This window comes from Atheta coriaria, unplaced genomic scaffold (assembly GCF_025399875.1).
Source record: "Atheta coriaria isolate IRGN ID8LTWV9N9 unplaced genomic scaffold, Caltech_Dcor_3.1 hic_scaffold_10_pilon, whole genome shotgun sequence".
In the NCBI taxonomy this organism is placed as follows: Eukaryota; Metazoa; Arthropoda; class Insecta; order Coleoptera; family Staphylinidae; genus Dalotia; species Dalotia coriaria.
The window spans coordinates 5,880,131-5,903,684 of record NW_027045452.1 but is presented as its reverse complement, the minus strand read 5'-3'; the positions used below and the strand labels follow the sequence as shown (position 1 = coordinate 5,903,684).

Genomic DNA, 23,554 nt, shown 5'->3' with positions numbered 1-23,554 from the left:
TATAATTCCGGTTTAATTAATTATATTACCTTCGACTTTGAAGCACAACCTTTTTTCTTTAACGGACATTACAATTTGCACTCTCCAATATGAGCGTCCCAGTGGCATAAAGCTGTATAACGTTAGATCAAGCTTGCAATTACGATATTTATAAAATCCCTGAAAGTACATTATGAAATCGCCATTGTTATTATTAATATTGTTACTTTTTTTGTTGGACAGCGCAGTTTAGGTGTCGAACAATTAACCAGCGGTGTCCAAGCAGCATTCTGTGCAGTAACAAATTTACACCCATGATTCGTAGAGAATGACGGCATTGTTTCACATGAATCTAGAGCTTCTCGTGATGAACAACGTGAAAATGAAACTTCCGTTCTAAAATCGCTCACATCTGCACTCAAATGAAAATCGTAATCAAGAGTGTAAGCTCCATCAACTCGATGTACCACAACATTTTCAACATAGGCTTCTTTAATTTGTTCATCACAGGGCGCCATAAATGTGTAGAATCTAAATGTCTAAAACATTCCGTTTTTAAAAATACGAAAAGTTGTTATATGATATTTTACCTTGTTCCGCTTCATTTCAAAATCTACTATTTGTAGTATTGCCAAATGAATTGCAATACATATAAATATTACGCACGTTGCAAAAGAAGTCATTTTGATGCAATGATACATTGATTTAATTTAGTTAGAGTTAAATACATTTGTTTTTCTGTGTTCTTATCTCGTATATTTAATAAATTGCAGGAAACGGGTTCATTTCCTAGTGCATTTAGCATTATGGTATTTAATATTTAAATAGTGCATGTTTTTTTGTATTATTGGATTCTTGTAGAATAAAATGCCCCTCGGTTTACTCAGAAACTAGTTAATATGAAGCATAATTTAATAAGCCTTATTTAAATTTTAAAAATTCTGTTTTGAATATTGCACATACGTTTATATAGTTTTGAAACAATTCTGAAGTATTCTTAGATGGCGCACAGGTGCGCATTTTACATAAAAACAAACAGTAGGAGCAACACTTGAAAGCAGTTTGTTTTGTTCCATCGCTGCGATCACATGTCCACTAGTCACGTTCTTTCAGAAAATAGGCAAATCGCAATATATTTTATTGGTCATCTTTGTCAGTTTGTGGTAATCAACGTAATTAATGGTTTGCCAATGGTTAATCGCGTGTGGATTTTTTGTAATAACAAATTTAGTGTGTGATGTTCAATGTTTTTGCAAGCGTTTGTTAGCCGTCGGATATTGGTATCATCTTATTGCCAATCAATGGTCATAGCTATTTTTCACAAATATCCAGATCTGGGTATGCACAACTTTTTGTGTTTCCTGCTTCATTTCGCCAATTCCGTTTCTCATTATCTTCCAAGTACTTAAGTATGTCTTAAAAACACTATCACGTGGGTATTTTCAAATTTCTAAAACTTAATGCAGCCTACGTCTTATTACTAATACATGGATTTGATTTTTTTTCTCATCTTGGAATTTAGGACCCTCAGGAAAGCAACAAAATTCCCATTTTGATATTTTGTGCGTACTGATATTTATTGTTTGTAGGGGTCTAGCAGCTGAACCCGACATCTTAGCGTAGTTTAATTGGTACCACATTGTAAGAGCCTCCGCAGACCACAAACTTTTTATCGGCCTGGGATAGTTTGGTCGGGCTTATAATCAGTGTGAAGATGTATGCAAGTCCGCATACTACAACGATTTTGTATCGGCCGATAAATAAGTTTGATAGGCTGATAGGCTACTCAACTGCGTTCAAACTAAACTATCGGCAAACTATCAGCCGACTGCGATATCAGTATGGAGCTCCTCGCAAGCGCGCACACCGACCGATTGTTTAGTCGGCCGACTCGACCAGTTCGCTCCGAGTTTTGGCGCTAGTTATGGTCATCCGATAAAATGCGAAAAACTTTTTCGGGTAATCTAGTACTTTTGAATGCATCGCGTAAAATTTTCGATTTAATAATGGGGATATATTAAATGCACTTTAGTTAAAATACAATCCACTTGAACAGCCGCACTTAAGTTTTCATACTTTGCACTAAGAAATTCATATTATGCACTATAGATTGTATAACTTATATTTTAATACAATGCACTTATATATTCAGGTTTAAGCTTAAATTTGCTTTGAATCAACTTTTTAAATTGAAACTTTATAATTTGTGGTGGTTAGGTAGGGTACCTTGTTTGGTATTATTTGTGGGGTGGTTGGGGGTTGGGGGTGGTGGTTAGGTAGGCTACCTTGTTTGGTATTATTTGTGGGGCGGTCGGGGGTTGGGGTGGTGGTTAGGTAGGCTACCTTGTTTGGTATTATTTGTGGGGCGGTCGGGGGTGGTGGTTAGGTAGCTCCCTTGTTTGGTATTATTTGTCGGGTGGTTGGGGGTTTGGGGAGGGGTGGATGGGGTTGGGGTGGTGGTTAGGTAGGCTACCTTGTTTGGTACTATTTGAGGGCGGTGGTATTGATAGAAGGGGCCGGTTAAGAGTACGGCACGTACTTAATACTACCCTGCAAGTTTTATAAGTGCAAAGTATTAATTTCATAGTGCAAAGCATTTTATTCAAGTGGAATTCATTTTTCAAAGTGCAAATATTTATTTTAAGTTCAGTTCTGTATTTTTAAGTGCAAACATTAATTATAAGTGCATTTAATGAATTGACAAGTTAAAATCGAAAAAATAAAGTTTGTTTAATTACATGCCTTTAATAATCTATCACTGTGGATGGGATGCACCCAATACTCTCGGTCTTGATTTTTCTCCTCCGTTGCACTCTGGACAATATTGTACTACAAACCCAACTGTTTAGTTGGACTGTTGTAGTGCGCGCTCACCATAACCCAACTAGTTGTTGCTGCAACTAGATGGCGCAAGGATCGAAAGAAAACTCATTTGTGCAATTCAAACTCTTTCGGCGCAGTATGTGCTGCGCCGTGGTTAGGTAGAGGTCACACGTCATGCTCTTGGCATGAAATTCTGGCATTTTGTGGAGTTTTTAAATCTACGGCATTTAATTCTAGTAGGCGAAATGCTAACGGTTAATACCGCGTTAAAAATGAAAAATTAAGTGGTTTTTTCACCGGCGCGCGTGTGTCGCAGACCACCAATCGTCGGATCATTTCCAGGGTCTAAGAATTCCAATTGGAGTTATTGGTAAAAAATGTTCAGATGTGGAAATAAACCACGTATGTGGTACCATGTGGAAAGGTTATCAGCGCAAACGTAATACTGTGAGTAACATTTTTGTCTGCTTCATCATTAACTTGCATTAACTTCATCACGGCGTCTAGAGATGCGGAATTAAATTCTCCGTCGGGTGGTATTTGTTTGTTGCAGGAATTCGACTTGCATCCCGCAATTATTATCATAAAGGTGTGATTTGTCACCCTTTCTGGTGAACTGTTTGTAATTTTTCAGGATTGCACTCGACCTTGTCGGCTCATTAATTTCAGCACGTCGTCTAGAGATGCGGGATTAAATTCTCCGTCGGGTGGTATTTCTTTGTGGCAGGAATTCGATCTGCAACCCGAAATAATTAGCATAAAGCTGTGATTTTTGTCACCCTTTCTCGTGAGGTGTTTGTAAATTTTCAGAATTGCACGCGACCTTGTCGACTCATTGACTTCAGCTTGCCGTCTAGAGATGCGGAATTAAATTCTCCGTCGGGTAGTGTTTGTTTGTTGCAGGAATTCGACCTACAACCCGCAATACTTAGCATAAAGGTGTGAGTTTTGTCACCCTTTCTCGTGAAATGTTTGTAATTTTTCAGGATTGCACGCGACCTTGTCGGCTCATTAACTTCAGCACGGCGTCCAGAGATGCAGTATTAAATTCTCCGTCGGGTGGTATTTCCTTGTTGCAGGAATTCGATCTGCAACCCAAAATAATTAGCATAAACCTGTGATTTTTGTCACCTTTTCTGGTGAAATGTTTCTAATTTTTTAGGATTGCACGCGACCTTCTCGGCTCATTAACTTCAGCGCGGCGTCAAGAGATGCGGAATTAAATTTTCCATCGGGTGGTATTAGTTTCTTGCAGGAATTCGACCTGCAACCCGCAATAAGTAGCATAAATGTGTGATTTTTGTTACTCTTTCTCGTGAAATGTTTGTATTTTTTCTAGTTTCTTTTAAACTAATGTGCACACCACCTTTGTAGATGCAACATTTGTTGAAGACTATTGTGATGAGAAAATATACATAGCAAGTAATATAGTATTACTATACTAGATCTTACTTTTGTTATTTTTATATTTTGGTGTTATAAAGTTTTAGTCAATTTAGCGAATTAAATGTGAATTTAAGTTTCAAATCACAGCGCATCTGATTTCTGTTTTTAGATGTCAAGGAGTTGAACGTGACCTCGGTGTACAATCGTGCCCGCATTCAATTGTGAGTATTTAAATTCTTATCATTTTCATAGCTGCTTCGTTCACGTATCCTGCAATATCTTTTCTTTGTTTAGTTGATCGTGCGATGTTGTTCGGTACACACGTGTTTTGTTCACAAGTCGATCTTTGTAACTAGCGTTTCTTGTGATTTTAAGTCGGTAGTTGAATTAGAACCGATCAGCAAAGATAACATTTAGAATTAACGGACTAGTACGGCGTGCAGTTAATGAATTATCGCGCGTGGAATCCAGAATTGTGTAGTTTTACAATGTGCGCACGTTTTTGCCGTCGGCCGTCGGATATCTTTCGTCGGCTAAGAAGTCCGTCCCAGTGGATTTATTTGCGTAGTGATATTAATTTATGAAACTAAACACGCGATACGAATAAAATTTAGCATTTTGAGATTATACGATGTGGAAATAATAAGTTATCGCGCGTGGAAGTATGAATTAAGTTGTTTTTTTCAATGTGCGCACGTGTTTTCAGTCGCCCGTCGGATATCTCTCGTCGACACGAAGAATTCTTACTGGATTTATATATTTTGTGCATTTATTAAATAATTCAAACGTGGAAATATACCTCGTTTGTTTTCCGAGTGTCCGTAAAATCTATTCCGTACTAGTTTGTGAAGATTAAACATTCAAGTAAGTGTAACTTGTAACTTATGTCACTTTTGCAAGTAACGTTGAACACATGTAGGGGAGGGTGGGGCAAAGTGGGCCCTAAAAGCGAAAAAAGGGAATTTGTTTACTTTTTTTTACTCGTTACACTATTTTTTACATCCTTGTTCAGTACATGTTCTTGCAACTTCATCTTATATACAAAATTTTAGGGGCCCACTTTAAATTTCATGTAACAGAATTAAATTTGTATATGTACTGCCTTGATTATATGAATTTGGATAAAATATAATTTAATAGTATATTTTGAATCAGTTATCTCTCTGTGTTCCTATTGTCGTTTTCAGAATTAGGTTTAAAGATCATTGTTGTTTTTAAAAAGGTGACAAAAACAACAACATTTATAACTGAAACGAATAGAGTTTGATAAGTGAGCGTTGTGGCTCAGGTGGCATGTGCATATGCTAGCATGCTAGAGGTTCGTGGATCGAATCTTAGTTGTAGGAGGCAATTTTATTAAATAATAAGAAATTTACGAAATGTGGGTTGCATACCACAAAAATTCAAGATTCATATGTTAGAAATAACTTGAACAGCCATACACGACGTAGCAACAGTAAGAATAAATAGAAGAGATGGCGGAGGAGTAAGGAAAAAGAGGTAAGTGAGAGAGCAGCAGCAGGAGAGAATATGAGAAGTAAGAAATGAAGAGAATAGAAGAGAAGAAAAGAGAATAGTGATGACAGGATTTTTAAATTTTTTGGCACGTGTCGTTATAAGACAGTCTACGGTCGATCTCCCAGAGCCCACTACTTCGATGCGTCCATTGCTCCCGGCCCATCCTACAGCTACGATGTCTCTGCGCTTCATCCCCAGAATTATCAGGCATATCAACAATTTTTATGGTGGGGGATCATCCCCAGAGAGAGGGAACTCCTTATAAGGACATCCTTTTAAGAACTTGTAATAATATTTCTAATTTTTAAGTCGCCTCACGAGAGGGGACACTTAAAAATATTCTTACAAGTTCTTACCTGTGGCTGAAATGAAAGATGGAGTACACAAATCATATAGGATACCTTAACAATTTTTATAGTGGGGATCATCCCCCGAGTGGGAAAGCTCCTTATTAGGGAGATATGTCTAAATGTCGACGCTCTCAGGACCGACCACAACACCGGGAAATACTTTACAAGTTGTGACCTGTACCTGAAATGATGGAAGGAAGGGGTGCACAAGTCATAAGACACATCCATTGCTTTTAACATTTCTTTATTAACAAACTAAATACAATATAACTTTAGAATTTTGCAATTTCAATACGTACAAAACACATGACGTCATTTTAAAATATGTTTATCATCTGCATAGCGGCCATATGCAAATGGCTATCAAATTTCAAAATATAACACTAGAAAATAGCAAATAGCGCCCTGTTTTCGCATGACATCAGTGGAAAATTATATACAGGGCGTTATCAAAAGAAAATCTTCAATTAAAAAGGAAAATCGCCCCAAGAAATATAATTATGCTCATTTTTGCAGAGTCTTAAGAAAAATGTATATACAGGGTGATACAAAATCAAAATCAAAAGTGAATGTTTTATTACCTGTTTTCTACTGTTTATCTAGGGGAAGTGATAAGTAAGTGAATAGAAACATAATAAATAATACAATCGCTAATAATTATAAATTTATTAAACACATTTTAAAGAAATACTAAATTCAGATCTCTTAACCCGTCAGCACTCTTGTGAACTTTCGGGTAATCTTTAGTTTCGTGATGAGAGATTTGCTCACGCTCAATGCGCATGCGTTCAATATCTCGCGCGCTTGATTTACTTTTGAAATGTATGAATCATAACCTCTGCATTATAGTTTAGTAGCTTGTTAATTACATAATATTAATATTTTTAAATTAATATAATTAATTAATAATTATTTAATACTAGCTGACCTGGCGAACTTCGTACCGCCTTATTTATTTAAACTTTATTACACAAAAAAATAATATTGTACAAAAGGCATTCTCTGCCAGTCACATCGCTAGCGACCCGCCCCGGCTTCGCACGGAAGTAAAAAACCGCATCAAAATCCGTTGCGTATTTTCAAAGATTTAAGCATACAAAGGGACAGACAGAGAAAGCGACTTTCCTTCTCCAAACAAAAACATCAACCGGTCAATATTGTTGGCGCGGCGGGTATGTCACAAATTACCACAGATTACTAAATAAGTCATGCGAAGTTTATATATGCGTTCTGAAATCTCACACAAATCGGTCTAGCCGTTTTCATGTGATGGCTTGACCACTCATTGTCCCGAATGAGAGAGAAGGCGCAGCCGACGGGACGCGACAATATTCCAATACTTCTATTACAAAGGTTATTATATGCAACCATGTGACGCTATGCTATGTATTAAAGTGTTAACTAATTGTTCTGATCGTTTTTCCTTATAAGGTTGGTAATTGTAATAGAGTATAGTTTTTATGTTACATACTTTCTTACGTTTTCGCAGATGAAATATTCCATACGATGCACAAATGATGTTTATTCAAATTAATAATTAAATGGATACACGAAACAAGCCTGAGTATTTTTTAGCCGACGGAAGATATCCGACAGCCGACGGAAAACACGTGATGCGTACGTTGTAAAACCACGATATACTTGGTTCCACGCGCGATAACTCATTAACTATAGGCCGTACTTGTCTGTTAATTCTAAATCTTATTTTTGGTGACTGATTATAATTCAACTACCGACTGAAAATCACAAGAAACGCGGTAAGTCGCCATGAAGACCGCCGCGCAAGTAAACGCGTGCACATCACACCGCAGCGCACGATCGACTAAGTAAGAAAAGTGACAAACACTGCTGAGCGCATCGGATGTGCTGCAACGCAATAAAAACAAGTTGTTTGTGCACTAACACCGATAAGAGCCAAGAGTGCGAACTACGAGTATAATCAATTCATGTTGTGGATACAGTCCAATGCAATGGGAAGATTTTATATTATAAACGTACCCTCTTATTCACATAAACAATGTATCCTAAAATCAAGAATTGAATACAGTCTATATGAAAAGGCAGTTTCAGAGATAAACGCAATTGAATAATCTGGGAACAACACAAAAAATCGCTTATCTTAGCACGTTTAACGACTATTTTTTAACTTTTACTTCACGTAATTAATATATTTCATTATCCTGTTCTATAAAGAATTTTTGGAAGTTTTATAATCTTCAATAACGTGACGAGGGTGACTGTAAAAGTGACTCCCATTCAGGGCTCCGTATGAGGATAGCGGTAGAAGCGTCTTGAATTCAAGGGACCGTACGAGGCCAGCGGTAGAAGTGACTCGATTCAGAGCACCTTACGACGCTAGCGGTAAAAGTGACTCGATTCAGGGCAAAGAGTGACAAAAATCACAGCTTTATGCTAATTATTGCGGGTTGCAGGTCGAATTCCTGCAACACACAAATACCACCCGACGGAGAATTTAATTCCGCATCTGTAGACGCCGCGCTGAAATTAGTGAGTCGCCTAGATCGCACGCAAACTCACAAAAATCTAAACATTTGCCGAGAAAGGGTGACAAATATCACCCCTTTATGCTAATTATTGCGAGTTGCAGGTCGAATTTCTACAACAAACAAATACCACCCGACGGAGAATTTAATTCCGGATCTCTAGACGAGGCAGTTTGTGCGCGAATTGCAATTGGCATTTTTACCTGGCATCAAAACTACACTAAGATGCAGCAACATGCAGCGTGAGGTGCTGGGAACGACGACACACGGCAATGCGATAAGAAAGTGTATATTGTGTTCAAACAAACACAATTCTTGTGTTGAAGGTTCACGCTTGCTGATAAATATAGAAATAAACAATACAAGTTTATTTTACAATTTTTAGTCCATGCTATTGCCATCAATTAAAATTTGATTTGCGTAATTCTGATTTCTTATGCTGACAGATTGCCAGATTTTACATTAAATATTTAAGTGATATTTAAATTAAACATTCATCGTTTTTCGTTTACTAGGTAACACATTAGTCGGTAATCATCTGCTGATAATAAAAATGTTTTGTATTCTTGATGATTTTTATAATAAACATAGTCATTTGTTGAGAATATATTTCGGTTGTGAATATCTGGTAAACTAAAATAGGCAGATTGAAACGCGACTATCTTGTGTCTGTGCAACACGCGGTGGTACATGAAAAAAAAAAACTACTTAAAAACTACTAATGTGCGACGCAGAAATTAAAACAAAAAGTATAGGGTACAAGAGGGTAATGGGGGTCACTTAAGGGAGAACTCAAATATAATTTAAATTATAAACAAAATACTTATTGCAATCGCTTATAAGCATTGTTTACTTAAATACCTATTATTTGAAATAATTTTCAGTCACTTTGACAATCAATTTTGGATATTATTAAAGTTTAAAAAAAAACAGATTTGACTCCCATTACACCGACATGCGGGTAATGGTGGTCACCCTGGGGACAATCGGAATTAAACGAAATCTAGCAGATATCGCAAACATAATATTCCGCAAAGTCCCACCCAGTGCATTTCACATGAGCCCATAGCCCAAATGAAGTGCTATGAACCACATTTAATTGTTTTTTTTTTTTAATCGTTGCACATTAGACATCAGTTTTCCAAATCTTCATCCATCGCCCTGGCATAAGTCATCAGTGCCAATATAGGAATCATAAGTTTTGTTACTTTCCTGCAGTATCGTTTCTGCATGATGGCTAATGAAAAATAAGTCACATTGCTTTTTATAGCCCATTTAGAGCGGACTAAAGACAAAAACGTCCATTGGGAGTCGCATGACTCCCATTGCCCACAATTGCACTATTGTGAAAAAAAAACAAAAAAAATATTTCTTTAAAACATTAATGTAATCTGAACTGCACATCACGATTTTGAATGTTTAACTAAGACTATATAAAAGTTTCATTCGAATATTGCAAGATATTCGACACTTATATTCTAATTTGCGTGGACGTAAAATTAGATCAGCGGAGCTCAAAAATAAAATATTGGCGTATCTCAATGATACACGCACCGATTTGCATGATTTTTTGGGGGTGGCACTGGGGGGCCAGAACGGAGGTAGGAACGCCGTTTACGCGGTACTCGTAACTATTGTTTCGTGGATACATGGGTGACTCCCATTACCCGCTGACTCCCATTACCCTACTCTCCCCTAATTGAATTAGAAACTTACCAATGCAGAACTCATCGGACTCCAAGGCACAGCAAATACTGTAAATAAGAAAGAAAACATAAGTTAAAACAAAACTATTTCATATTATTTAGTAATATTATATTCACAAAGGGGAGAAAAAAAACATATGTGCTGTATGATTAAAAGTTACTTACACCAGCACGATGGGAGCAATATGGAGACGATATTTAATTGATTCACCTAGCAACTATTGTGAGTTCCAATATACACTTTCCGCACAATCACAAACCCGCCGGACGCCGATAAACGCGCAAATGGTAAATAACATAACTATAGTGATTACAATTAAATAGTTTAGTAATGATTAAATATAATACAAACAATACGAGTCGCGTAGAATACGTCTTGATCAACCTGTGACCGGCACAAAACTGGCCCCCAACTGCGCAAGCAACGACGCGACAGTTAAGATAAGAAATCAAGAGATGCGCGAAGCCGGCGCGTCGATGGCACCTTGAGCGCGAATTGCATTTGTCACGATACCTGCAATCAAAACAAAAATATGATGCAGCAGCATGCGGCGTGAGGGGATGGTAACGACGACACACGGCAATGCGATAAGAAAGTGTGAATTGTGTTCAAAACAAACACTATTCTCGTGTCGAATTCTCACGCTTGCCGATAAATATAGACATAAACAATACAAGTTTATTTTACAATTTTTAGTCCATGCTATTTCTATCTATAAATGATACAGTAGTTTCGATATTTACATTAGTAAAGGTAATAAAAAATTAAAATTCGATTTGAGTAATTCTGATTTCTTATGCTGACAGATTGCCAGATTTTAAATCAAATACCTAAGTGATATTTATATTTGAACATGCATCCTTTCTCGTTTACCAGGTAACACATTAGTCCGTAATCATCTGCTGATAATAAAAATGTATTTGAATTAATATAAAATTGTTAGTTATATTCATGAAAGAATTGAAGAATATTTGCTTAAATTTACGATCCTACAATAATAAACCGCAACGGTGTGTTTTGATTCCACGAAATAAGAATTCGATACCAGCAGGTAAACAAACTTATCTCTTGCGTGAAATCACGTGATCGCACACGGACACAGGGTGCACTCACTACCACCAACAAGCAATATTTAATGCAAAACCGTACATAGTAGCGCCATATAACCTTTGAAAATATTTATCAACAAGGTTGATATTGCAATGAAATTGAAAACAACGAAATGATTTAATTTCGCTTTACAATATACAATAAACATATCAAGTAGTGCTAAGTTGTTAACATTCATACATTTTTCTGCCGGAAGAAAAACCAAATACATGATTGTGAATACTGAGAGTGTCTAAACGCATTACCTCTGAGTATGTCGAAGAAGCATTTAGCAACTCAAGAATAATGAAGAAAATGTGTGTGCAGATCACCTAACGACAAAAATGAGACTAACTTGGTACACAAGCCAACCGCGTGGCAATCGCACAAAAATTGCACAAGACAATTCGACCGAAAAAAATTTTACAAAAAAAGTCGACCAAAATATTTAAAGTAAAAAAGTTCGACCCTGTTTTTTGACCGACATAATTTTAACAGAAATTTTCGAACAAAAAAGTTTCAATAAAAAAGTTCGACCCTGTTATTCGACCGAAAAAATTTTTACAAAAAAATTCGACCGAAAAAAAGTTTACAAAAAAAAATTGACCGAAAAAAGTTTACAGAAAATTCGACCGAAAAAATTTTACCAAAAAAATTTGGCCGAAAAAGTTTCCAAAAAAATCGACCGAAAAAAAAAAATTAACAAAAAATTGGACCGAAAAATTAAGTAAAAATGTTCGACCCTGTTTTTCGACCAAAAAAAATTTAACAAGAAAGTTTCGACCCTGTTCTTTGACCAAAAAAAAATGATCAAGAAAAGTTCGTCCCTGTTCTTCGACCAAAAATGAAATTTATTGGACAAAATTAGCGATATTTGAAGGGTATTTTAAGGCACTTCCTAAGATAACGTTAGGAAACTGCAAGAAAATCAAATCATTTACGAGATTCAGAGCGTTTTCCACATCAAGTTTTCAAATTTTTATTAAATTGCCCACTTTTGATGGGCATTTTAGGGCACTTATAGAAACGCTGAGAGGTTGGAAGATATACATCTTGTAGGGGAACTCTCTGACTCTATTCTGGTGTAAAGAAACTCTAAGAAAGTCAATTAGTTCACTAGATGCAGGGCGTTTTCCACATCATGTTTTCAATTGTTCCTGAAATTGCTCATTTTTGAAGGGCATTTTAGGGCACTTCTGGAAGGGGTGGAAGGTTGCATCGTGTAGAGGAACTCTTTAGCTCATTTCTGGCGTAGAGAAACTCTAAGAAAGTCATTAGTTCACAAAATACAGGAGGTTATACTCACCATGTTTTTAAATTTTCCTAAAATTGTTTATTTTTGAAAGACATTTCAGGGCACTTCCAAAAATGCTCTAATATGACGGTAAATTGTGTTCAAAACAAACACAATTCTAAGCTCCATTACAAAGAAATCTAGGAAATCAAAAGATAATTCTGAAAACAAAATGTGCAAAGTGGGGTGTCATGTTTGTCCGATTTTAAATAGCGAATATCTTCCAAACTAAAATAGATAGCAACCACACAATCACATATTATGGAAGATTGGAAAATTTTCTATCAGGTAGAAATTTAAAATAATTTAATTTAATGGGGTAAGAGGTATAAAACGCGACTGAAAGTGTTAAAAAATGAAATTTAAATTTTTTTATGACATATTTCAATAGCGAATATCTTGTAAACGACGCGTAAACCAACATCACCGAACGGACCGAACGAAATACTGAGAAGTATGCATCTATGCTGAGGCAGCAAGGTGCCTTGGTCACCTATATAGCGCACGCGCTTGTATATTTATAAAAACTGAAAAAAGCTTGTCGTGCCGAACACGATTGAAACACTACCTGAATTGCCTGCTTAATTTTTAGTTGTAAATAGTTGAGACGAATTTTGAATTTCACAAAGTTCACATTGCTCCATCACGATTCATATTTTAAAACCAAAATTGATTATTCAGTATAGATACTTCGTGATTCACATCATTCATGCGACTGTTTTAATAAACAGTCGCATTAAGAAATGAAAGAAAGAATTTATGTTTGACATTAGTCAAACAAAACAGGAATAGAATTTGTTCTTATATTGTAAAGAAAACGACGCACAATATGCATGTTTGATTGCTCTTGGCTTTTCTAAACGCAGGTTGCATTTATTTGAGTACATACATCATACATCTAGAAAATACTACTAAGATACATATATTTATCAATCAATCAATTTTCATTCGTTAATACAATTGTTTAGTTTGAAGTAATCCGTCAACACGTAAGAAAATCGGCTATAAAACTTATAACCGATGATTTCCAAGAATTAATAGTCACCTTAGAAGGTGGTATTCAGAAACAAATAAATACACTCGTCGATGTTAATAATAAAATAACCAAAAGAGGGTGATTGTAAACTAGTGAAAAATTACTTCGACGGTAAAGGAGTTTCGGTCGGAGTGGTATTATTGGTGTCATTCTCCGTCTTGACCATTTTGCCAGTATCGCCTACAGGAATGATTGAATAATTTTATAAGCCATGCAAATGGGTAATTTATAAACAACTTACTCTCAAAATCAGCTTGTTCACCACCTGAGCGACGTCTTTTGCGGGCGGAACGGTCACGTCTAAAGTTCTTTTGTTGCATGGGTAGTTGTTCCATGCCTAGTACCTTTATTGACCACAATCATATTAATAATTCATATATTGATTAAAATAAGAGTTATGTAGTTGCATGTTTGAAATCATCTCGTATTATTTTACGCGAGTTTTATAAACACGCAACCTTTGATTTACGCCCAAGAGAAAACGTATAATTTGTATGATAAACAAAATATCGTCAAGCAAATTGGGCAAAGACAAAATCAATAAAATAACATACCTTGTAGATTTGTCTATATGCTATTAAACGTAGTGCAAACTGTGCGGAACAAGTCAGATCTTCTCTTTGTTGAGCTGTTAGTGCAGTCGCCGCATCTGGACTGTCCTTTTCACAAGGATCACCCAGACCAGGCCCACCAGGCAGCAGCAAACCGCCGGCCACGGCCTCCATCACACGTCGCAAAGCATCGCCAGGCGACAATTGAACGCCACCGGGTGTGGACGAAATTACCTTTTCAACAAGCAATTCCATTGCCTTAAAAATGGGAGATATTAGGCAACAATCAATAACAGGAATCACATTATTACCCATGGGCTAAGTGGCGCCCAAGTAGGAACTCGTTGACATAAATCACGAAGGATTCGAATAATCACCACGCAGGAATGCAGCCCCAATGCCCTAGCCTAAAAGATCCATTATTGTTAGTAAACTCGTTTCAAAAGCCGACGAAATAAACATGTCAACGAATCTTGCGTTACGATCCGATGGCCTACTTGTCGATTTCACGTACTACGTTAGAATAATTAATTAATCATTAGAATTGAGTTGTGAAATTTCTTTTTCAGTTTTCAATATATTGGTCTAAGTTATATGCTTTTTCGGAAACAAAAATGCCGATGTCTTGAATGCACAAAAGGGAATAGAAGCGAAAGCTCAAAATTAAAAATAAACAAAATGACGCCTAGGTGTGAATTTAGTAAATTGAATTCCAAGAAAACAAAAATAAAATCAACGTACAATTTCGAGTGAGCTCCGATTCCCAACGTTATGATTTTAAGAACTCACACACTCAATAAACCACATACTTCAGTCAAATTAAATGAATTATAGTAGTTTGCATGAATTTTAGCCGCGCATTGCTCGGTAACGTTTATAATAATAAGAAACATAAATTGACGCGATGGAGAGCGCGGTGTGAGAAGAGACACAAACCTGGAACCATTTGGTATGTCTGAGGGCTGCCAGCGCCTGGAGACACTTGCCGCGTGCGAGAACATCCCGGTCCAACCCGCCGCTCGCAGCTTCTAGACATCAAGAAAGGGTGTTTGACCATCGTGCACACCACAGCTGCCAGCGCGCGCACAAACATGCAAACATGCTTGTATGGCACGGTGCACGAGTGCAGTCAGTCGTGTGCCGGCTGGTCAAAAATCCTTATCCCACACCACCTAAAATCACTTCTAAACAGCACAGTACAGTTACATAAGTATTGGACCTACTCGTTAATTTGTCAAGCTAGCTCTCTGAAAGAAAACATTACGTTACGTACGCACTTGTTTGCGAATGATACAAACATTCAATTTTACTTTGCCATGAGTGCCGTTTCTAGTAGATATATATATCGAATAGATTGTAGGTAGGATAGTGTCCAATATTTATCATTTAACGATCAAGGTTTAAGCTGCTCGCTCAGAAATTGATAACAATTTCCGTCACTCTTCAGCAGTTCATTCATAACTTAAACTCCACTGTCACCATCGTCCGCACAACAATATGCAATCAAAGAAAAGTATTATAAACGAAAACTAGTCACTACAAACGAACAATTTTGGAATTTTCATCATAAATCACTACCAAGAGAGCTTAAACCCTGCCAAATATCAAGTACTGTTTGAACGATTGTTAACCCGCGTTCATTCCGCGCCATTCATTCTTTATCAATAATCTAACCTTGCTCCCGCATCACAGGACTGGTAAGTTGCACAAGCACTGTCAAGTCGGCTTCGGTGACCGTGAAACCCGCCTCGGCGGCATTGATGGTCACCGTATAACTGTTGTCCGGCAGAACCTGCTTGAGCGCGGCTGGTAGCATATCCACCACGGTTCGTAGAAGCGTCAACGTTGGCTTGTCCGAGCATAAAACCACCAACTCTACGTTGGTGTCGCCCTGTAGTAGAAGTCCCTTAGCTAAATGACCCACCCGCATCACTCCCTTTAGAGTGCGATTACTGTCACGCTCTTCTCTTTGGAAAGAAAACCTTTACAGCAAAGAACAAACAGATGCGTTAAAAATAATCACAAGTTTTTGCTAATAGCCTTACAGCTGATTGTCACGTCCATCCTCTTTGAGTTCAGTTTGTTCTTCAGGCTTATCATTGGCCTCAGTTGGGGTGGTAGTCTCCGGTGTCTTTTCTGCATCAGTGGTTGGCGCAGCTGGCGTTTCCTCTTTCACAGTAGACGCTTCGCTCATTTGATCTGACACAATTTTCAGTGCGCGCTCGGTGTGGGAAACGATTCTTTGGATATTCTGCAACTCCTCCTCCTTGGGATAAATCTCGGCGTGATGGGCCATCACGTGCCGGTCGTCATTTGATTCGATGCGGCGAGTCATCTGCGGTCCAGGGAAGAACTAAACAATACATTTTAATTTATACGATCCTACGATAATGAAAGAAAACTAACAAATAATAAAAATGTATAAACACGACAATAAAGTAATACGCAAAAAAAAAAAAACAATACTACTTGAATAATGTCACGTTTACTTTTCTCTAGCATGGTGTCTGGACAGATATCACACTCGATATGTTATCTGGTATTTCTCCTTGCAGCATTAAATTGGATAAAAGAAAAGTTTTGTATTTACCGGCGGTGGGCCATTTCCTGGGAATGGCGGACGTCCTCGCGGGAATGGTCCCATGTTTCCACGGCGACACCACTCCATGTAATCTTCCTCGTAGCGACGACGCTCCTCCCAGTACATTCGTTCATCATCGTCGTCTGGGGCAATGTGACGTCTCTGCCAATATTCTTCCCGCAAAGCCTGTCAGAGAAATAAAAGAACAAAACTACTAAACAAATCCACAATCCTATCAATATCTAAGTTTTTAACTGTATGAGTAAGAAAAACTGGTTAAACAATAAAATATTGCTAAAAGCGATATTATGTTTATCAGTGTGAAGCAACTCATGAGTTTAATATCCGACTACCCTAATATTTCCTTATAATTCATCTCTATATAAGAAAAGGAACGAGTGTCGTTAGATGTATAATAAAAGTGTCACTTACAGCACGTCGCATTTTCTCCTCTTGAATCTTTCGCTGCCTTAGGGACGGTTTGAGATCTACGACCAAATCGGGGTTCACCTTCTTTTTGTATTGCAGCCTATGTCGGCGACCCTTCATGTGCATTTCTTTTGCGTTCGGATCATTGAATCGGCATTCGCATAGTTTACAATTGAAACTGATAACTTTGCCATCCTCGCTTTTAATCTCTTCGATGTAATCTTGCCCGACTGGTTGAATGTCCGGCTCGGGTGTGTCTTCAATCTCTTCCTCTTTGACATCGCCGTTGTTGGGAGCAGGCACACCCAGGCCGCCTGATTGTACGAAATTTATTTTTGGTGTGGACGTGATCGATTTGCGAGTCCCGCCAATCACTTCGGGCTCTACTGGAGGGATCGGTTTGCCTAGCTTTGTGTGAAGCATCACTACTTTCGAATGCTTCGAACCACGAATATGTGCAGCGTATGCATCATTACCTGTCAAAACAAACAAAAAACACTCTCCAGATACTGTACTTAAAGTATAGACACAATTATAAATGTACAATTTCTTTTAAAGTCTTGATTATACCATGTAATAATCAAGACAAAATAGAAAGATATTGGAATTAATTTAGCATGGTGTCTGAACATCTTATGTATAAAAAAAAACAAGATGTTATTCTCCTTGCACAAGACATTACAACAAATCAAATTTTCTTTACCTGTACACGTTACATCACATAATTGACACCTTAGCGAGTTGCCGGCACGATTTTGACTGGTGACCGCCGGCGAGGCAGTCATCTTCGTCGCAGCTTCACGCTTCTTGTGTTTCTGACCCTCCAAATGCTCTCGATACGTTTGCGGGCCGGCACAGCTGATCTTGCACACCTCACAGTAGTGCAACTGTTGTGGTTTTGGAGGTGCCTTCGAGCGCATGTTCTTGGCGCCGCCGCCCGCCGCTCCACCCTTCTTGTAACCCTGCCAGCCGGCCTTCTGCTGATTCGTGGACTGCTGCGCCACATACATTGTAGCTGCTGAATATAAAGCAGCGTCGTAACCAGAATAAGTCGAATTGGTTTCTACACAAAGTTAGCAAATTTCATCACTTAGAAATGAAAGTGTTAGGTGTATATTGACCAAAGGGAGTGTTAATAATTAGCTAGTAACTACCACAGTACAATGAGGATGAGCTAAGAATGAATGTTAGGATGTGAACACTCACGTTTGGTTTGTGTTGTAGGTTGTGCTGCAATTGTAGTCTGTGCGGCCGCTTGTGCATAGGCAGCCTGGTAACCGCTGGGATTCGCTTGGTAGGTACCTGTATATTGGGCAGGTTTGGCACTCACAGTCTGTAAATAAGATATGCAGAAGTGTAACAAAAAGTTCGAAATATGAGATTTATGATGGAACATACTGCGCCCTGAGCTTGAGGCTGTCCGGGATTCCGTTGAGCAGCAAACTGAGTCGCATATGTGGCTTGCTTGGCTGCACCCTGAGCCTGATCATAGGCAGTTGCATAACCGGTGGCGGCCTGTCCAGTGGCAGCTTGCTGATAGTAGTTTTTCCCAGCCTCATAGCCGGTGGTGGCGGCAGCCGCCCTACCGTATCCGTATTCGTACGCCGGCGTTGTTCCCGTGCCTACAGCAGCGTAGGTGGCCGGTGTGGCTGCTGCCTGGTATGCAGTCTCATATCCAGGCCTCTGTGTGTTGTAGGAGGCGGCTGCTGCCGCTGTCGCCGGCGCTGCTACTGCGTAGCCGGTCTGTGCGGTTTGGTACGCAGTTCCAGTGGCTGCGGCAGCACTAGAACGAGAGATAAAACTCGTCGTAATCGCGCCGCATTTTAATGATTACTTGCTTCTCGCATGATGCGCACACGAACACGGTTAACATTTATTGAACAGTACACACGTGTTATGCGGCAAATGCGTATGGCCGGCGGCACGTTTCAGCAGCACCTGGCTGAATATCGATCGGATAATGCAGGTTTTTGCCGGCGCCATTGCATCAAGGACACCGGCCTAACCAAATTAAAGTCGGCGTGAGACGATTTGGAAATGTACGCGGAAATCACCGAATTTGTTTATTCACGATTTGCCTACTACGTAAATGCGTTTTAATGTAATTATATAACGGCCAGCACTTACCTGTACTGCGTCCCACCGTGTGTAAATCCGAAATAATTATTTGTAGCCATTTTACGCGAAGACTCGCCACACGCACGGCTCTCAGCTACAGAACACTGCTGCCAACTTTCGCATTTCAATAGTAACTAAACAAAAAGCGGAAGTTTTCTCACAGCACACTAGATTTATGTACTTCCGGCGCTTAATCCAAAAATACCTGACAGAAATAAAATAAATATTAATTCCGTAAAAACTATCATACAAATGTTTTAACTAATAAAACATTTTTAAATAACATAAAATAAACTGCAAGCAGAATGTTGCTCTACAATGTGAGTTTTTACCAAAGTCTTTCGTCATATTTTCACAATAGATGAATGAACTAGAAAAAATAGAGTTTTGCTTTTAATTAAATTTTATACGTTATTATAAAATTATTTTATACCTGTTTTAGGTTTAGGTTTTACGTATAATTGTTTACCAGTTTTGCTTGGAGTTGCACTTGGTAGAGAATGTAGAGTATATTCCGTTTACCAGCTGTAAACTTATGTGTATGAATGCGCGTGAATGTAAATAACGAAACTTGTTCACAACCGAGCTGAACTATTTACGTAGCATGTTGCAGCAAAGAAATTGCAAGGTCGATTATTTTTAGTTCTAAAATGCATTGTTGCGCCATCTAGGGACAGTAGAGTGTAACTTTAACTTGTCGAATAGATCTCGCACTATCGGCACAAAGTAACACTTTGAAATTTAATGATAAATTACCTATATATTTGATAATTCATGAATAAATAAATGTATTATAAAATATATTAAAAACAATTGCAATATTCTCTTTAAATAACGTTTGTAATATTATAATAGTACTTTGATATAAAGGTAGGTGTTGCTAGCATATCTAAACGACATTATAATTACTAAAACTTATTACACAGCTCTTCAAAAACTGCGCTTTACGTACATTTTTACATATTTTATATAATGTAACGCAATTCACATTAGTAATAAATCATTTTAAATCGTAGTTTACATTTACTTTTCATTCAGTGTTAAGCAAACTATAAATTTGTCACGAGATTGATTAAAAGCGAGCGTAGCAACCATTTAAACAATCGAGTGTTAAACAACGTTTTGCCATGTGATGTTCAGGCTATATTATCTACTTTCTCCCTATTTCCACGTTGAGATTTTTGTATTTGAATTTTTGAATTTTAACGGTTAGTGATAAATAAAATATGTATTGTTATTGTTTAGTTAAAGTTTTTTTTCTTTGAATTAGGATTTTTTTTAAATGATGAAGTTTGAAGTTCAGTATGTTTATGAATCCAATCATCGTTGACATCCGAGAATATTTTATTGTTTTTTTTTATCAAGGAACCTTTAATAGGGAGTTAAATAAAAATTATACATACTTTTAAATTGATTATAACCTAAAAAGCAGCGGGATGCGCAAATACCTCAGTTTATCTTTAAAAACAAGCATTTCTAATTTCAGTGTCATCGTTAATTCGATAAAATTATTAAGAATTGGTAATTTATACAAGACCTTTTTTGGAAGTTATTAAAAATAAGTCAATAACCTATAAACATATATGTAATTACATTTTATAAAACAAGGTTATAATTCACCAAATTGTTTTTTCTTCTTCAAAATATTTGTCTTAGAAACAAATTTCACAATTTATAAATGTTAAATGGCACTTAATAACCACATTAAAATCAAAGTTCAAGAAATATCGGAAATAAATGTACAGTTTCAAGGAAAATAGGAAATAACCTCGCCGTTTTCGTAAAAGCGACATGTATTCTCTAACAGTCGAAGCGTTTAACCGTTTCGCGCGTAAGACAGTACAAGTGCATGGCTGAATGTTGGTTCAAGGTAGTATTAGATCCGCCATTAATATCAGGTATTAGCTTATTAGGTAATTGCACGAACAGTGATAATTATTATGGTTTAATCGACTACAATTAAGTAGATGCATACAGATTTGCAAAAATAATGTTTTATTGTATATTGACGTTGAAAAAATCACAAAACAAATCAACAGTAATAACAATTTAATACTTGGTACGTTATACTTGGAACGCAACCTAAATTGTAACACAAAATTGCGCTATTTATAAGTATTAATAACCGGGCAATCTCGAAATTCAATTAAAATATTTGAGTAGTTAAATGTTGCAGTAGACATGTTTAAATTAAATTAAGTATAAATAATTACTTATAATAGAAAATGACGTTTGACGCAAAATCAGAATAAATTTGTGTAATAAATTAACATTGATCTTGATAGCGACTGTTATCATTCGAAAATATATTTGTCGCCGTAAAAAAATCATCGTCGCACTTATATGAATTTACATCTTTTTGCGTTCATATATTTGTTGATTTATTGATGATAATTGTACATAATTGAAACAACGCTATGATTTGATAATTTACGGCCACAAATGTGAATTTGATTAATACGAAAGAAGACTATAATATATAATTACAATAAATATTTTTTTAAATGAATTTTAATTAACATTAGTTTTTGGAGAAATATCTGTAATATAAAAATAAATTGCAAAATCTGTTGATAAGCGCAGAACTCAACAACGCCTAAGCCAATTTGGCCAATTCTTTTTTTAAAATGTACGTTAAAGTCCAAGGATGGTTTAAATGGCAAGAAAGATTCGAATAATTGCCGGAAAAACCCTAAAGGCGGACCTTTTCTATAAGATAAATGTTGGCATTGAGATTCAATCATAGTTATAGTTAAATAGTTGAATCCGAGATGGTGCGCTGAAAGGCATTATTAGCAATTCTTTATATAATTAATTTCTCTAAAATAAATGTGTGATTCTTATTGATAGAATAAATATTTTAAATATTAATGCGTCTATTAACAGATTTGACATTGACACCTTGAATCAATGCCAATGATTAACTCTGTTTAATCGTGAGAGGAACTGGATCCGGAACTGGAAGTTTATTAATACTTAATAATTAAGGAAACCTTTGAGTTTGGGTAATATCGCGGATATGAATATGTTTTGGGTTATATCACGCTGAATATCGGATTGCAGGTGTCCTTGCTCTTGGTGATCTTGCTTGTGCTTTTATCCAAGCTGCCCAAGACATCATTCTAGGTCATCGTTGACGTCATGGTCCCATGGATGCCGGTCCATGTTGTTGCCCAAAGTCACTTACCAGCGGGATGTCTTCTGCGCAGAAGACATTAGTGGATTTCGGGGAAATACGTCAAAGCTGTTTCATGACGTAAATCGGTGAAAATTGATCAATAGCATACTAATATATTGCCGAATAAATTAATTATACTGGTTTATCAAACGTGCTAATTCTAGTTTTAGTATTGGAAGAGTTTTAATTCAAATAAACGACAATAAATGACGTCAAATTTAAACTATATCAAAATAGACGTCATTTGGGCGTGAAGCGGATGGGTTTACGTATTTTTAATTTTTGTTTTTCGTAAATAACAACAACTTACCTACGCAGGAGTGAATTCATCTTGTGTAAATGTCAAGTAACAATTCAGGCATACTTGACATATTGGCATATGTGGTACTCTTCCGCCATTGCTACATGCACTTGATAAAATGGCAACAATGTACATATTTAAGATTATGGCATCTTCTTCTTTGCTTTGTTAATATTTAGTTAGGAATAACAAGTTGAAAGTGCAAATATATATGAAAACATTAAATTTCAACATTTGACTGCATAACTGGTTGCATACACTAATAATTTAGGTTACAATTTTGTTTTTGACCTATTTTTTCATTTTTTACGTTTTAAAACGATAAAAATGCAAAGATGAGCTCATATTACTAGATACACTTCAATAAGTTATTACATATTAGTAAGAATTATGTAATAACTCTTTGTTTTGCTTTTTTTTGTGCCAGAAGACAATAATAATTTTGTCACAAGACAAATGGAAGATTTCGATGATTGCTATCATTAAATCATAGAACATGTTACTTAATCAACGCCAAGTAAAAAAATTGTGTTCACAATAAATCAACTGAATTCCTTGTCAATTTTTCTAATTAAAAGCAGTGAACGACAAAACATGTTTAGATAAATTAATAACTATCTATCTTTCTTTCAATTTCAAATCACTATTATTTATTCTACAATATAATTTTTCTTATAACTAATTACGAATTGCTTCAATCCATCCGCTCC

At 36.8% G+C, this 23,554-nt stretch overlaps 1 protein-coding gene and 2 long non-coding RNA genes across 6 annotated transcripts; 1 reads left to right on the top strand and 2 right to left on the bottom strand.

The window, feature by feature from the left end:
- Window positions 1-10: 10 nt before the first annotated feature.
- On the bottom strand, window positions 11-692 carry LOC135801193 (uncharacterized). The gene is made up of 3 exons (XR_010550325.1): window positions 570-692; window positions 207-518; window positions 11-159 (listed from the first exon to the last, which is right to left on the bottom strand). It is a non-coding gene; the product is annotated as an uncharacterized lncRNA (long non-coding RNA).
- A 2,263-nt stretch (window positions 693-2,955) lies between these two features.
- LOC135800965 (uncharacterized) lies at window positions 2,956-5,196 on the top strand. Its single transcript, XR_010550259.1, has 3 exons — window positions 2,956-3,249; window positions 4,358-4,409; window positions 4,895-5,196. It is a non-coding gene; the product is annotated as an uncharacterized lncRNA (long non-coding RNA).
- Window positions 5,197-13,480: 8,284 nt separating this feature from the next.
- Zn72D (Zinc-finger protein 72D) lies at window positions 13,481-19,508 on the bottom strand. Of its 4 annotated transcripts, none has more exons than XM_065313771.1 (13): window positions 19,375-19,508; window positions 18,646-19,030; window positions 18,454-18,580; window positions 17,951-18,310; window positions 17,251-17,723; window positions 16,828-17,004; window positions 16,283-16,572; window positions 15,912-16,219; window positions 15,174-15,265; window positions 14,549-14,644; window positions 14,241-14,495; window positions 13,928-14,030; window positions 13,481-13,866 (listed from the first exon to the last, which is right to left on the bottom strand). In XM_065313771.1, the coding sequence occupies exons 1-13, from the start codon at window positions 19,422-19,424 to the stop codon at window positions 13,787-13,789; spliced, it is 2,796 nt and encodes a 931-aa protein (XP_065169843.1). In that variant the 5' UTR covers window positions 19,425-19,508; the 3' UTR covers window positions 13,481-13,786. The 4 variants fall into 4 exon arrangements, with proteins under 4 accessions (XP_065169843.1, XP_065169842.1, XP_065169844.1 ...); XM_065313770.1 differs by having other exon boundaries at window positions 16,283-16,590; window positions 19,375-19,505; XM_065313772.1 differs by having other exon boundaries at window positions 16,283-16,590; window positions 17,951-18,265; window positions 19,375-19,505.
- Between the last annotated feature and the right edge of the window lie 4,046 nt (window positions 19,509-23,554).

What these genes read in the sequence shown, in the direction of transcription:
- Zn72D (XM_065313770.1), bottom strand. Translation starts at nt 19,424, where the DNA reads ATGGCTACAAATAATTATTTCGGATTTACACACGGTGGGACGCAGTAC. An exon ending in ATGTGATGTAACGTGTACAG is followed by an intron (nt 17,724 to 17,950) that starts GTAAAGAAAATT and finishes TTGTTTTGACAG; the next exon opens with GTAATGATGCATACGCTGCA. An exon ending in GATGGACGTGACAATCAGCT is followed by an intron (nt 16,220 to 16,282) that starts GTAAGGCTATTA and finishes TTTGCTGTAAAG; the next exon opens with GTTTTCTTTCCAAAGAGAAG.